The sequence below is a fragment of the Chelmon rostratus genome, chromosome 10 (assembly GCF_017976325.1).
Source record: "Chelmon rostratus isolate fCheRos1 chromosome 10, fCheRos1.pri, whole genome shotgun sequence".
In the NCBI taxonomy this organism is placed as follows: Eukaryota; Metazoa; Chordata; class Actinopteri; order Chaetodontiformes; family Chaetodontidae; genus Chelmon; species Chelmon rostratus.
Window position 1 is genome coordinate 165,827 of NC_055667.1, and position 15,720 is coordinate 181,546.

Genomic DNA, 15,720 nt, shown 5'->3' on the forward strand with positions numbered 1-15,720 from the left:
GCAATCAGGCGCCCGGGGGGTTAAGTGCCTTGCCCAAGGGCACATCAGCCATCTAATGGGGGGGGGATGCTCCACCACATCCACATTTTTCTGCCGGTCCGGGGAATCGAACCCCGACCACAAGCCGCTTCTCCAGCCTCTAGGCCACGGCTGCTCCCCCTTAGTTGTCTGGATAAATGTTAAATGTCTTGAAGGAGCTTGGTTGCTAACCAGACAGTAAATTAACAGTTTGTTCAAGGACTCCGATCTCAAACCAAGCCTTGCAGCCTGGCAGTTCTTCATTTCCCCAATCACAATTTTCAGTACAGAAAGGCAGAATCTCTGACCATGGTAAATAAACTTCTGTTTCAATAGCTGACTTTATGGAGTATGGTTAATTATTAATGTAGACAATTTTATGTTAAATTTACAATATGTGTTCAGTGGTATTGACATATCCTCTCATTTCCCTTGGTTTGAAATGTCTCATTATATACCATATAAAGCTTTTCGTAATCCCATAACCCATGTTCCTCCCATTGATACTTCCTAATGGAAAAAAATAATAGCCACTCTGTCACCTTACATGCTAACAGGTCAAAAGTTGTTAAACGGTCATCTCTTATCTGTTCATGTTGACCAGATGACAATTTTCACTGGGCAGCAGCTCCTGGCTGGAAAATACACACTCATTGTCTGACAGTCATAAAAAGTGACTGTATACAAACATTTAGGTGTCCTCTATACACGCTAAGCTCATGCTAAACAATACACTCATAGATACTAATCTGGTCTCATAGTGGCACCACAGGAAGGGTCAAGATATTCCTGTTCGTACTCCTTTCCCCTACCACCACTAAGACCCTCACATTGGGAATCAATCTCCGGAGACCTTAAATATCTAAAGCAAATTTTGTAGAAATGGCAAATATGGTCTAGACTTACCTGCTTGACATCAGCATGTTAACATTCAGTGTGTCCTAAATCCATACTATACTTAGTCGTCTTGCTTTATATTCAATTAGTATGTTGTACACATTGTATAGACTAGAAGAAGAGTCTACAGCCATGCTAGAGGCTCTATGTTCAAGTCCAAAACCTCTCCATAGTTCACTCATTCACTGTTCCCTATATAACATACACTCAGTAGTATTCAATACTGAGTTCACAGTTCATTCATATTTCACATTAAAGACACTTACTCAACATCATCATTTTGTGTTATCACTGACAGCTGTAGTGTTGCAGGTATTGGGTGATAATCAAAAGTTTTGGACAATTATAATGCTGGCCTGATCATGGCGCTTGATGAAAAGTCAGAAGGTCATCAGTTTTCACAATTCATCCTAAGAGGAACATCCAATAGTTGTTGGGCTAACCAATGAACTAAAATTGCTGCTTACATGACAACTGAACACACATCTTTTTTTTTTATCACGGGCAAATTACACAAAGAGAAAACAAAACATCTTTTCCTGCTGCTGTCACCATCAGTCACAACTGTGAGTAGCTCCTCTGTTTCCTTTGTGCAGTGCATTGTGGACCAATACTATCTACTGTGCACATAAAAATCGACTGTATTTAATATGCTTTTTATCTAGTTTCAGTATACTTAGTCATTTTTCCACTTGCACTGCAACCAACAATTATCATTTTCTCAACTAATCAGTCAACCATCTGTCAAAATAGTATTTTTAGTTATTTTTCTGCCCATTGTGAACTCAATTAATATGTTAACCAATTTGGCTTTTTGAAAAGAACAAACAAACAAAAAAAAAAACCATACAGACACACTTTGTATGACTGACAAAACAGATGGTCCTTTATTATTTAAAGGCACTAGACAGAGGTCTCCCTGCTTTTTTGTTCCATGGCTTCAGCTTTTTGCCATGTGCCAGATGTCTACGTTTGTAGAAACTACAAATTCATTAACAAGTACAGGGTGCTAATCTAAATATCCACAAAGTCTTCTGAAACAAAAAGTCCCTTAGGTCTGGCTTCACAGCAGGACAAGTGCTGCCCAGTGTTTTTCTTGATCTCATATTTTGCACAACCCCTGCTATGCCATATGTAGAATTCAGAATTTGTAACGTAAAAATAATCATTTTAAACAAGTGAGCAATGCCTAGACTATGAAGGATATTGCGCAGGACACCCTCAGAGCATTTAGAAATGCAGCTAACATGATACAATCATTCATAGCACAGGCACCAAATCATAAAAATAAAATTGTAGATCAATAAATATAAAGCAGAGACACAGAACAAATAAGGAATGTTTGATGTACATGTAGTGTGTGCCATTGTGGTTGTTAACAATTCATCAACCTAGCATGCAATTCCACTTGCTTTACTTAATTTTGCTCCTTTAACAATTGTAGTCCCTTTCAGGAATGACAATGAAATGAGGTACTAAGACAATGGACAAGAAAGTTACTATACTGCTGAAAATCTAATGGCAGGGGACTAATATGTACATTTTAGACATTAGTTTTTACAATGTTTGCAGTTTGTCTTTCAAACCGAGACAGTCAATCATAAAGTCCCCTTAGCCCTGACTCTTTTTAACACTGAACTGACTGAAAGAAAGTGACAGTATCACTTCATGTCACAAGTGCAAAACAATGATTGCGTGTTTACAAACTGCCCTATGTGTCCAAAATGAAATGAACCGACATGGTCACTAAGCAAACTCCTCCAAGAGCTACTGAGGTCTAGTTTATTCACAGACTGTGAGGGAATGTTGGCCTGCTTTTAATGCATATATTCCAGTTCCTCCCAAGTGAATAAAAATATACAGACAAAAGTGAAAAATAAAAGTGCTACAGTGACAACCATAATAAAGCATAATTAAAAAGGTAATGAAGGTATGAAGGTAGTAAGGACCCCTTGGCAAGTGGTATTTCACTTTGGTAAATTGTTATATGCCAGGCTTCAAACTGTGAGTAGCTGTCACTTTTTCAAACTACTAAGTTCAAACTGGCAAACAGCGAACAGCCTTACCTTTATAGATTTCAAGATTTTTCCATTCCAAGTGAGGAAACTAAAATGCCTCTTCACATGACCCCTCAGATGATTCATGAGCATGCAAGCACATGATGTTGTGTTAGCAAAGACAACAATTGTAAAGTTTACTGGCAGGTCAACAGGGCATGCAATGTGTAAGACAGACAGTGCATTTTCTCTTTCGTTAATTCTCATTTTCAGTGGACTCACAAGCCATGATTATGGTTGCAAGGAACATTTTTCATGATGATTAAGAAGACTGGTCCACATTTTAGAGTTACTATATTGTCTGACAACAATCTCATCCAAAGTTGTTGCCATTTTGTAGCTATTTTCCTGTTGCATCTTTTCATTGATGAAGGTACTGTGGCTAGCTAGCTATGTAAGACGATGACTTCTTAATTCCAAATTCTACCTACAAAGCTCTAATTGGTCAATTGCGTCTCCAACCAGCAGAAATAGCAATTAATGAGCTCATCACCAGACCTTTGACCTTCATCTGTGTGGATGACGAGGGAGAAAAATGAGAAGTGGAACTTAAGTTAAAAGAATACGATTCATGTTGGGCCAATCAATAAACTACAGTGTGCTGCTGCTCGCAAGGCAATGTTACTCAGTTGATTTAAAAAAAAACAAAAAAAAAAACCTGTTTTATTATCAATTTCCCGAGTACATCCCTCAGTCCTGTTCCTCACAATCTGAATGCACAGCAAGTGAGTGAATTATCAGCCATCATTATGGATAATTTATGGGACATTTGTGACTTTTTAAACTTGTTCTATACAGATCATAAACCATACACATACACCATATGTGTCCAGCCCAGTGTGAGGTTAGAAAACTGAACACCTCAACACTGAACATGTTTAGAGTGAAATACAACTGAATGGTTTCACTTAGTGAACAACCGTGTTCCAACTGTACCTTAGGGAATATATGTATGGATGTGATTGTCCCTTATGTTTTTGGGAATCCCAACATGCAAGTAGAAATGGACAGAGACAAAAGCTCAGGACCAGGCTGAACAGGGTCTGGGGGTTGGAAGGATGGCAGGATGTCCAGAGTCAGATCAAATAGTGATGTAGTGCTGTCGAAGTTTGGCCGCAAGGAACTCGTGGGTTAAATTATGTCTTGTGATTATTCCAACAATCTGAAACACATGCCAGACAATAAAACAAGCATTTAGCCAGATACATCATAAACCACTGCATGTTGGATTGAAACACAACAACATTACTTATTATAATAAACATTGGCTTAAAAGCTTGGTATCAGTCTTTTAATAAAAGCTGATACTAGAGGAACTAAAACCTTTTCAACAACTCTTTTTCATGACTACTTACTTCTCCGACAGCATTGACCACTGGTAAGTGTCGCAGTCCCATGGTCCTAAACAGGTTGAACACCTGAGAAATGCGGGTGTTGGGTGACACTGTATAGGGACATGGGTTCATGTAGGGTGTGACATCCTGGGAAAACAGGAAATGTCATGTTTTTTCAAGTGTTTTTTTAAATATTGAAAAATCTTGTTGAATTTGACATTTTCGCTCAGGAAGTACTCCCCTAGCTCAGTGTTTAAATTGGTCATACCACTATCATGCGGGGATTGAGCAGGGCGAGGTCCAAGTCATGGATGTCAGGGTAGCGTGGGTAATCTTCAGTCATCTCTGCATAGGACAGCCTGGGCTGAGTTGCGCTCTGTGATGGATGGTACGGATAGACTTTCAGTGGGATGTATATAAAAAATTTGTGAAAGAATGTGTATCTTTGTTAGTGTGTGACAGACCGACTGGTTTTCAGTGTAGCAGACCCCTCTGATGAGCAGGTTGACCAGCTGGGAGCGCAGGATGAGACCGTGGAATGTGAGCGGTCTGAAGCGTTCTTCCATGGTCCACTCCTCACTGGGAGACTGATCTGGGTACAGGTTGGGGTAGGGAGCATACCTGCATGTGGACAGCAACAATACAACAATTACAGGAGGCTGGTTCAGCGCTATAACACTGAGACAAGGCTCATTTTCCAAGCAGTCCCTTGTGTTTGAAACTCCAACAAAACTATGGTCATATTCAGCTTCTATAATATGATTTATTGTATTATTATACATATGTTAGACATATTGCACTTTAGATTACTGCTTGACAACACTGAAATGTAATACACATCTTTACTTTGTTTTGACTAAAAAACATACTTAGTATGTTTGCATTTACTTGCTCAGTAAATGCACACATAAAAAAAACCAACAAAATGCACTGTTTCACTTTATTTCTATGATTGATTTGTTTTTATTAAGGCATTAAAAATCTTGCATGCTATAAAGAGTACAATAATCTAAAGAGCAAACAGCTTTAAACTTTTAATTTCAGTGTACTCAGTATTTCAGTAAACACTAATGTTTAGTTGTCAGTAACTTACACTCCACCCTATCTAAATGTGAATTACCTGAACAGTTAAAACAGTGACTGTACACTGGTGTGCCTGTGTGTCTGTCCTACCTCCTCTCTAACATCTGCTGCAGCAGGTCCTCTCCCTCCTCTGCTGGCTCTGCCACAGCGTTTTGCTCATCACAAACATTCCTGAGCTCGCTCGATGGGTATGACTTCATGGACTGGCAGCGCCGTCTCTGTTCCCCCGCACGGGACATCACACTGGATTTCTACATACGACAATGAAGGTTCACACCATTTTGACTGAGAATGCAAGATGGATAAAAACGTTTATCCCTGTATATCTAACGTTACATTGCAACATCAATACATACATTATGGTGCAGTATATTTTCAGGAAATTTAATTGATAGAACTAGTCGGACAGGAACTAATCCAGTGAAGTACCCTGTAAATCGAATATTGCCATGAAGCAGTCCATTATTGGATTTATTCTGGCCTAATGCAACCAGAATAAATCTGGCTTTATTCTATATTTGAAGCAATTGTCTTTGTAGAAGAGAGAGCAAACTGAGGTTTTATACATGGTCCACTGCTGCTGACATCACAAACAAACCTCTACTGCCATCTACTGGTTCTACATACAAATCATGATTGTAGTGCTGTAAAAAGGGAAAGTAGAGATTAAAAGTCACACAAAAGAAGCACTTAGAAGACAAGGAGAAAATGATTGGAACAAAAGAGAATATTGAGATAAAATTTGAGAATATCTACAACACAATTTTTATTTTCATGCTTTAGCCATACAGAGCACATTGTTGGCTGGGTGGCAGCATCATTAGAGAGATGTTTGAAATCCACAAGGTCATTCCTATCTGTTGAAATATCCTCAACCCCCACCCCCCTCTATCCAACTCCCTCTGGATACGGAACTAAAAATGTTAAATGGCACAGGACGTACCTTGAAGAGGATGTTGTTGCTGACCAGGATGTTTCCCTTCATGAAGTCCCGTTCGTTCTGCCGGTTTTCAGTGACCACAGGGAAGGCATGATAGACCGTGGTGCGTAGGATGCTGACTAAAGACTGGACCCGGGTGTGGGGGTAGACATAGGTCAAGTTGGGCTCCATGATATCACTGGCTGTCAGCCTATGAAAGATGAAGGAAAGAGTACTCACAGATAACAAACACACAGGATGAGCACTGTTCTTAGAGTTCACTCTATATCAACCTTTAAAGGGGGAATGTTTGACCTGAAGCTGATGAAAGCTGATCTTCAATGTCAAACTTGAAGGGTCAGAATTTGAGTGGCAAACTTAGCACTTACACTAAGAATGTACATAGCTTCAAATACGACTACAACACCTCAAATATTCTGCCCAGAGCAGACGATGACTCTTTTTAAGCTGAATTCACTTTTCTCAACAGGATCAAGATCTGGCGGGCACCATGTCTACTGCACTGTTTTCTGCAATTTTATTCTACTTTACGTAAAGAAAAGCTACCTTCAGTACTGACAGACTGGGAATCAAACTATTGCCTGTTTAATCTCCAAGTGTGCAGTTATACAATGTTGATCCTACTTATGATCCACAAATAAGTAAATATGGATAACAATCTCCTTGTTGACACAAACAAACTATAAAATGTAAAAACACTCATGATTCTACTCTGTCAAACCATGTTGATGATCACAGTCTGTCTTGTCTACTTGTAGCTAAAAATGTGCTAGTTTGGTAAAAAAAAAAAAGAGATGAGGAGGTGTGCAGTTACTCTCGGTAAGCTGCTGCTTTTGGACACTATGGGGAAGACGAGCAGGAACAGACGGTCTTGAGGGCGTTAATAATGAGGAGAGAAGGTTTAATTGACCTTGAAATGTTTTCAGTGAGTCAGTTACTCCAACAGGCTGGTAAATGGTAAATGTAAACCTCATCAGTAAAAGAAAATACTTCAGTGTGGACTGCTAGCTGTTTTGGATGACAATTGCCGGTAGGAATTACTAATTTATCTTTATTCTGTCTCTCTGGTGTTTATTCCATCATGAAAATAACACGTAATGGGATTAGCTGGTCCCCTCCTTGAACCGCCACCTTATTGTGGTGGAGAGGTTTGAGTACTCGAATGATCCTAGGAGCTATGTTGTCCGGGGCTTATTGCCCCTGTAAGCGTCTCCCAAGGCTTACAGGGGCAACAGGTCCTCGGTGACAGGTCAGACTAAGAACAGTTCCAGAGCCCCCAGTGATGATTCAAACAACAAGGAAGACTGCGTCGCCCAGATTGGCATTACTGGGGCCCCACCCTGGAGCCAGGCCTGGGGTTGGGGCTTGCAGACGAGCGTCTGGTAGCCGGGCCTTCGCCCACGGGGGCCCGGCCGGGCACAGCCCGAAAGAGTGACGTGGGCCTGCCCTCCAGTAGGCCCATCACCCGCAGGAGGGATCAGAAGGGGCCGATGCGTTGGGATTTGGGTGGCAGTCGTGGGAGGGGGCTCTGACGGCCCAATCCCTGGACTCTGAATCTCGTAATGGGGACATGGAATGTCACCTCGCTGGGGGGGGATGAGCCTGAGCTAGTGCAGGAGGGCGAGCGGTACCGGCTAGAGATAGTCGGGCTCACCTCCACTCACAGTCTGGGACCCAACTCCTTGAGAGAGGCTGGACTCTACTTCTACTGTGGAGTTGCCCGTGCCGGGCTGGTGTGGGCTTGCTTATAGCCCCCCACCTTAGCCGCCATGTGTTGGAGTTTTCCCCGGTGAACGAGAGGGTCACAGCCCTACGTCCGGTGAAGGATGGATGGATGGATGGATGGATGGATGGATGGATGGATGGGATCAGCTGGTTGAACAATGTAGAATAAAACAGATGAGCAAAGCATGAATAAAGGGCTTGCTGTGATTTTAGAGAGGTTTATGTCGGTGTACATACCTTCACCAAATAAAGTGACTAGAATATTACAGAGGACAGGTTTGCTGTGTGTGCTACACAGTTGACTTGTTCTGAGCAAGTGGGCAGTGGACCACATGAGATGCAATCACATCTTTGGCACCAAAATAGCAGTGCACTGCTGGATTGCCAGTAACACACCCTCTGCTGCATGCAGCAAGTCAGCAAACTACCAAACTGGCACAGACGAAGACAAAACCTCAGTGTTCCTCAGGAAAACACCACCTGGCACAGACCAGCACTTTGCATCACACCCCTGCACAAACATAGAGTCCTTAGTTCAGTTATTTGTTGAACAACTCTTACTTGTCCATCTCAATCTCAGTCTCCCACTCCAGCAGAGGCACTCCTCTCAGCTGGATGTGGATGTCATAGATGCCCTTGTTGAAGAAATCTCCAGTCCACTTGGCAACCTGATAGTCAACACAGAACCATTTATCACATGAATCCAGGAAATACTGTAACATACCCATCAACACCTCTATTCATATTATACCATAAGAGTTATCATGATCGGCAGCCCATATGTGATTTCATTGGTAGATTCAATGAGGATGACAGTCAGACTGATGGTCATTCTGACTACGCCTCCAAGAAAGGCGGCTGCTCCAATGAGAGCGAAGGTCCCAGAGTAGATTTTCATTCCCAGTTTCCTAAAAGACAGACACACAATATAAACCAGTATCACTCCAGTCACTTGAGAATGCGTGATGAGAGGAGGGTGAGAAACAGTACTGAGCGTGTGTGGTGAAGTGCATAATGACGTGAGCCAACAGGCTCCCACAGTTAGCATGCATGTGCTAACAGTCATGACTGTCAGTGAGTGAAACTCATCCAGTCAGCAGATTTCACCATGTGGGCTGTGAAACTGAATTAGCAGCAGGGATGCTTCACTTCTATGCGCCATTATAGGTCTTTGTTTAGTCACTTTAGGTTTTCATTGTTTTTGTAATTTTTTCCAATATTCCCCTTAACTAGCGTCCCTTTGTATGATGACAAGAAACAGCTGAAACGGCGAGCCTGGCTCTATCCAATTTATTCTTCAAAAATAAGATAAGATAAGATATACTTTAATTGTTTTTTAAAAAATACCTAACAATAGTTCTATAAGCTAATTTCCAAAAATATTGAACAATTTCTTAACATCACAAAACATTCTTGCCCCAGATTGTTTGTTAACCTAACCCATAAAACGAGTCTGTTGTGAACTTTATTGAAGAATTACTTTTTGGCTAAATGGGGGCAGAAGAACTCTATCACAAACTAAAGCCACATTTTTCACATCCAGCAGCTACACAGCAACATAATAATTCACTTGGAGTGGTGTTTGTGTCCACTTGATGAACTACTTGATGAAATGCAAGTCCAATATTCACTTTCTTTTCAATGTCTACCAACTCCTAAGGGAAATATCTGGCTCTTAAGCTGCTAAATGCTTTGACGTTCACCAGTTAGTCTCTAACTGTGTCTGTCTGCTGTTTGGTGCTGAGGATGAGAACACTGAATAAATATAACTTTCCTGGTTTTGTATTTTTATTTTTTATTTTTATTCTAGCTATACTAACTGAGACCATTTAATGGATCATATGTGTGAAATGTTGTTGAAAAAAATATTCTACTGAACTCTTAAAAATTCTGACATTCACTCATAGACAGCAGTCACTTGGGAGATAATTCGCTATATTGAAAACAATTCTGATGCATTTTGACATTTGTGATATTTCTTAGTCATTATCAGGTAGAGGGGACAGCCAAACCTTGGTCATTAGAACAGTAGAAAAACAATGTTCTTACACTTTGAGGATGTTGGCAACCAGACGTCCAAAAGCCGCCCCACAGAGCAGTGAGGGGACAAAGAGGCCGCTAGGTACAGACACACCATAGGTCCAACAGGCCAATAGGAAGTACAGTAGGAAGAACACTGACAGAGTCACAGGGCTGAAGGTACCTGATCGGAAGAACAGGAGACAGGTGTTCATTATGACCACTTGGTGAATAATATACGTGAAACTAAGCAATATGAAGCCGTGAGTATTTGCTATTACAGGACAATTCACTGGACTCATGCAGAATTCTATTGCCCTTTTACAACCCTGATTCCAAAAAAGTTCACGCTGTGTAAATTGTAAATAAATAAACTATCATTGTTCGCAAGGCAGCATTTTTTTTTCCACAGCTACTGGGGCAATACACACTTTTTTTATATTTATATATATATATATATATATATATATATATCCCCCCCAGCATGATGGTGGGGATAGCCGGCTTGTGTGGGCTAGCTGCTAGCCTGGCTCGGATACCTCCGCGCTTACCCCGCTTCTGCTTCCTCCTACGCCGCTTGTGTCGCCTCCACTGTGGGCGAGGTGCAGGACTGGGGGACGGTGTTGTTGCAGGCCTCCGGAGCAGACCGCAGTCTCGTAGCTCTTCCTCTTGCATGGGGTTTAGCTTGTGAAAACTGGTCCTATCGACATTTAGCAGAAACTCCTGACTGTACTTATGCTTGTAGACAGGTAGACGCGACAAAGACTGTGACTCACACGACGAAAAACATTAAAAACACAAAAATTCTGTCACAATTTACCCAGCAACAAAAGACTGGGTAAATTGTGGACTGCTCCAAAAATCCCTGTTTGGAATAGGTTTATTTGTAACAAGTGATAGTATCATGGGTATCATCGGTAAACAGTTTCTTTGCAAATGATTGCAAGATAAGATACGATAAAACTGTATTTATCCCCAGGGAAATTTGGGCATTACAGTAGCATTAAAAGCAGTGGTAAGAAAAAAATAGCAGCAGAGGTAGAGAACATTTGAAAAAAAACATATATATGTTTTTTAGCAGCAGAGGTAGAGAACATTTGAAAAAAAACATATATATGTTTTTTAGCAGCAGAGGTAGAGAACATTTGAAAAAAAACATATATATGTTTTTTTTCAAATGTTCTTACCACTGCTTTTAATGCTACTGTAATGCCCAAATTTCCCTGGGGATAAATACAGTTTTATCGTATCTTAGCATTAAAAGCAGTGGTAAGAAAAAAATAGCAGCAGAGGTAGAGAACATTTGAAAAAAAACATGTTTTTTTTCAAATGTTCTCTACCTCTGCTGCTATTTTTTTCTTACCACTGCTTTTAATGCTACTGTAATGCCCAAATTTCCCTGGGGATAAATACAGTTTTATCGTATCTTATCTTATCTTGCAATCATTTGCAAAGAAACTGTTTACCGATGATACCCATGATACTATCACTTGTTACAAATAAACCTATTCCAAACAGGGATTTTTGGAGCAGTCCACAATTTACCCAGTCTTTTGTTGCTGGGTAAATTGTGACAGAATTTTTGTGTTTTTAATGTTTTTCGTCGTGTGAGTCACAGTCTTTGTCGCGTCTACCTGTCTACAAGCATAAGTACAGTCAGGAGTTTCTGCTAAATGTCGATAGGACCAGTTTTCACAAGCTAAACCCCATGCAAGAGGAAGAGCTACGAGACTGCGGTCTGCTCCGGAGGCCTGCAACAACACCGTCCCCCAGTCCTGCACCTCGCCCACAGTGGAGGCGACACAAGCGGCGTAGGAGGAAGCAGAAGCGGGGTAAGCGCGGAGGTATCCGAGCCAGGCTAGCAGCTAGCCCACACAAGCCGGCTATCCCCACCATCATGCTGGCCAACGTACGCTCTCTGGTTAACAAACTGGACTACCTACGCCTTCTACGGACAACCCAGAAGTCTGCGGGAGAGTGCTGTGTTTATGTGTTTACGGAAACTTGGCTCAACAACATCGTAACAGACCATACCATTTAGCTCGAGCGGCTAACCTGCTATCGAGCAGACAGAGCTCTCGCTGAGGGAGGTAAGACACGCGGCGGGGGACTCTGTGTTTACATCAACAATGACTGGTGTCGTGACGCTGTTGTGATCTGCAAACACTGCTCACTACTGGTGGAGTTTATGGTCATAAAATGCCGACCCTTTTACCTCCCGAGGGAGTTTACAGCCATACTGCTTGTGGTTGTTTACATCCCTCCGAGCTCCAATGAAAACAACATGAGTGAGGCATTGAATGAACTGTACCAACACGTCAGTGAGCAGCAGACTGCCCATCCAGATGCCTTCCTCATCCTGGCTGGGGATTTCAACCATGCAGACCCAAAGAGGGTGTTTCCGAAGCTACAAAAACACATAGACTTTCCAACACGTGGACATAACACACTGGACCAGGTTTACACCACCCAGAGACGAGCTTACAGGGCCCTTCCCCTCCCACACCTCGGCGCCTTTGACCACATCACTGTTATGCTAATGCCAGCATACAGACCACTGGTTAAAGTCACCAAACCAATTCTGAAAGAGGTGCGAGTGTGGCCTGAAGGGTCTTTGGAGGAACTTCAGGACTGTTTTAACACCACAAACTGGGACGTGTTTAAACAGGGTGCCACCTACAACAACATCACCGACCTCCAGGAGTACACAGATGTCGTCACTGCTTACATCACCAAATGCATCAATGATGTAACAGTAACACCATCACTGTTCGGGCCAATCAAAAGCCATGGCTGACAGGAGAGGTCCACAGGCTGCTGAAGGCTCATAACACTGCCTTTAGAGAAGGAGACGAGGAGGGCCTGAGGACAGCGAGAGCCAACCTGTCACGCGGCATCAGAGAGGCCAAGAAGGTGTCCAGGAAGCTACTGGGAGCATTGCTCCAAGTGGTGAAGATGGCTTCACAAAGGGCATCAACTGTCTGGAACTGTTGGCCATTTTTATAAACTTCCCTTGCCATCCATCTCCAAATGTTCCCGGATTTAAATCAGGGGAACATGCGGGATGGTCCAAAAGAGTGATGTTATTCTCCCTGAGGAAGTCCTTCGTCAAGGGAGCACTGTGAACTGCAGCAGTTGTCCTGTTGAAAAACCCAGCTATTACCAAACAGACGAGGGCCCTCAGTCATGAGGGATGAGCTCCAGTGAATGAAAAAGCACCCCAGATCATGATGGACCCCCCTCCACTGTGCCGGGTAGAAAACATCTCAGGTGGGATCTCCTTGTCATGCCAGTAACGTTGGAAGCCATCTGGACCGTCAAGGTTAAATTTTTTCTCATCAGAGAACAAAACTTTTGGCAAAGTCTAAACGGGCAGTTTTGAGGCGTTGAAGGAGAAGAGGTCTTTGACGGACAGCCAATCGGATCCTCAGCGCAGGTGTAATTTTTTTTTGGTCTACCACTTGACTTTTTTGTTCCATAATGCTCAGGATCTTTCAAAACATTTAGAATGACTGTCTTACTGCGTCCAACCTCAGCAGCAATGGCATGCTGCGAGAGGCCTTGCTTATGCAGCTCGATTATCCGACCACCAGACCAGAAGAGAAAGCTTCTTAGCTTTAGCCATCAGGAGGGCATGACTGTGTGAATGCCTGACAGAAAATGAGAATTTTGAGCAGATTTTGGCTTTTATAGCCTGTGGTCTTAAACTTTTGATCAGCTGATATACAGCCTATTTCAGTTTACTTGTTGTTTTCAATAAATTACTTTTTCAAAGTGCTTCTGTCACACTCCCCTTTCTTGCTTTTGCATATTGTAGCTCTACTCAAAACCTCATTAAGATCCTAATGTGCAAAAGGTAAATTCTAGCTATTTTTTAACTGGTCTTAAGATTTTGATCAGGTCTGTATCTTGTAATTGGTTACAAGGATTTACATGATCTAGGGTTATGACTACGTCAATGCATACAATCCTGACTGATTGATTCAAGAGGGAATGACTTAATACAACAAATCTTAACGTCATAAATGAAATCTGTCAATCACCTGCATGTCATACAGAATTTATATTTTCAGCACATTATTGTGACAAAAGTTTGTCTGTCACTCTATATTTTTTAAAATCTACAAAATCATAAACATCTATATTGCCACAAGGTATTCAAATGCTACCAAAATTCTCTGAATACTTGACATCATATTTCAAATGGCTTTCAGACATGCCAAATACTGAGTCCGCAGTGACATTCAGTGTCTCACTGTATGTACTTAGTATTGTATGCAAAACATATTACATTTTGCCAAATGTTTGATCAAACTTCATCAAAATATATCTAAAACAAGCAGAATTATGTATGATTTCCTTCAGAATTTCAACGTTACATTTCCATAATTATGCATCTGCATCTGGTGTTCTGGTCTGAAAATGTCATTTTTTTCAATTTTCTCAAAATCCTATTTTTAACATCTCATGAGAAACTGCTGGGTCAATTGTCCACAGACGATCAGGACCATCTCCAGACTTCACAGATCTTAAGTTGTTAAAGTTATTTCGAGACATCAATCCATTTCAACTATACAAGCCATTAAATGTTTATCAAAATAACAACAAATTAAATGATGTCAAACACATCCTGAAAATTCAGCTAAGCTACATCAGCTTCTGAAAGATGTTTATACCTCAACAGAGCATATGGTGATGACCACAATTAATCATTTGAAAGAAAATCAGGAGTTGTGCCTCTTGTCAATTAAATAGGTGGGCAGCAGTGGCCTAGGGTGTGGTGGAGTATCCACTCCCCCCCTCCATTAGCCGGCTGATGTGCCCTTGAGCAAGGCACCTAACCCCCCAATATGGGTGAAATGCAGAGAATAATTTCCCAATTTGGGATTAATAAAGTGAATAAAATTAAGAAAGAAGCATCCAAATGATTGTTGATCTGTTTGGACCCTGATCATTGCCGTTTGCGGCCTTTATTATTTATTAAATTAATTTCAGTGTGTATATTATCTATGAAACAAAAAGAACTGAAAAGATTTGCTGTAATACTGGGCAACATATTGGATATGAGTTTTGGGAATCTATTAGTGTAACTAACAAACAGACAATAAAAGAAATTCATATTTGGTTTTAGAGTGGATGCAAAAGTGGGTTTCGTAAATATGTACTCACTTTACAAAGCCAAATTTTTATTGGCTGAAATGTGTTTGGGCTATTCCACTCGATGAAGCTTCATGTAAAGAGCATATAAAGCATTTGAATGTGCTATATATATATTGCAAGATATGATATGTGTATGACTTTATTATAGAGTACCTATATTTCCAGCAAAAGTTCAGGTGCATCACCACTGGTGATTGGACCCCCAATAAAAATACAGACAAAATAAGAAATACATAAATGAAAATTGATTTATTTGTTTAAATGCCAGAAAATTCAAGGGCAAATTAAAAAATGATATGATTTAATGAGCATAGAGCTGTTAGAATGTGAGTGTATGCTCATCTCACCTTCCTGGTGGAAAAGCTGATGAATGGCAGCCTCTTGTGGGTTGAAGAACAACGTGGCCATGTCATTGTAGGTCTTGTTGGTGCAGAAGAACTGGCGGCTGGTTGAGTTGATGTCGTCACTGCTGGACAGCTGAAAAGAA

At 41.2% G+C, this 15,720-nt stretch overlaps 1 protein-coding gene across 3 annotated transcripts in view; it reads right to left on the reverse strand.

Moving 5' to 3' along the window:
• Window positions 1-1,785: 1,785 nt before the first annotated feature.
• The window catches only part of clcn6 (chloride channel 6), a 34,341-nt gene continuing 20,406 nt past the window's right edge, over window positions 1,786-15,720 (reverse strand). For all 3 annotated transcript variants that reach the window (XM_041946351.1, XM_041946353.1, XM_041946352.1), the window contains 10 exons: window positions 15,581-15,710; window positions 10,104-10,257; window positions 8,806-8,962; window positions 8,616-8,722; window positions 6,333-6,519; window positions 5,480-5,640; window positions 4,771-4,927; window positions 4,575-4,682; window positions 4,328-4,453; window positions 1,786-4,134 (listed from right to left, as the gene is read on the reverse strand). In XM_041946351.1, coding sequence (XP_041802285.1) covers window positions 4,054-4,134; window positions 4,328-4,453; window positions 4,575-4,682; window positions 4,771-4,927; window positions 5,480-5,640; window positions 6,333-6,519; window positions 8,616-8,722; window positions 8,806-8,962; window positions 10,104-10,257; window positions 15,581-15,710 — 1,368 coding nt within the window. In that variant the 3' untranslated portion in view covers window positions 1,786-4,053. The remainder of the gene's footprint in view (window positions 4,135-4,327; window positions 4,454-4,574; window positions 4,683-4,770; window positions 4,928-5,479; window positions 5,641-6,332; window positions 6,520-8,615; window positions 8,723-8,805; window positions 8,963-10,103; window positions 10,258-15,580; window positions 15,711-15,720) is intronic.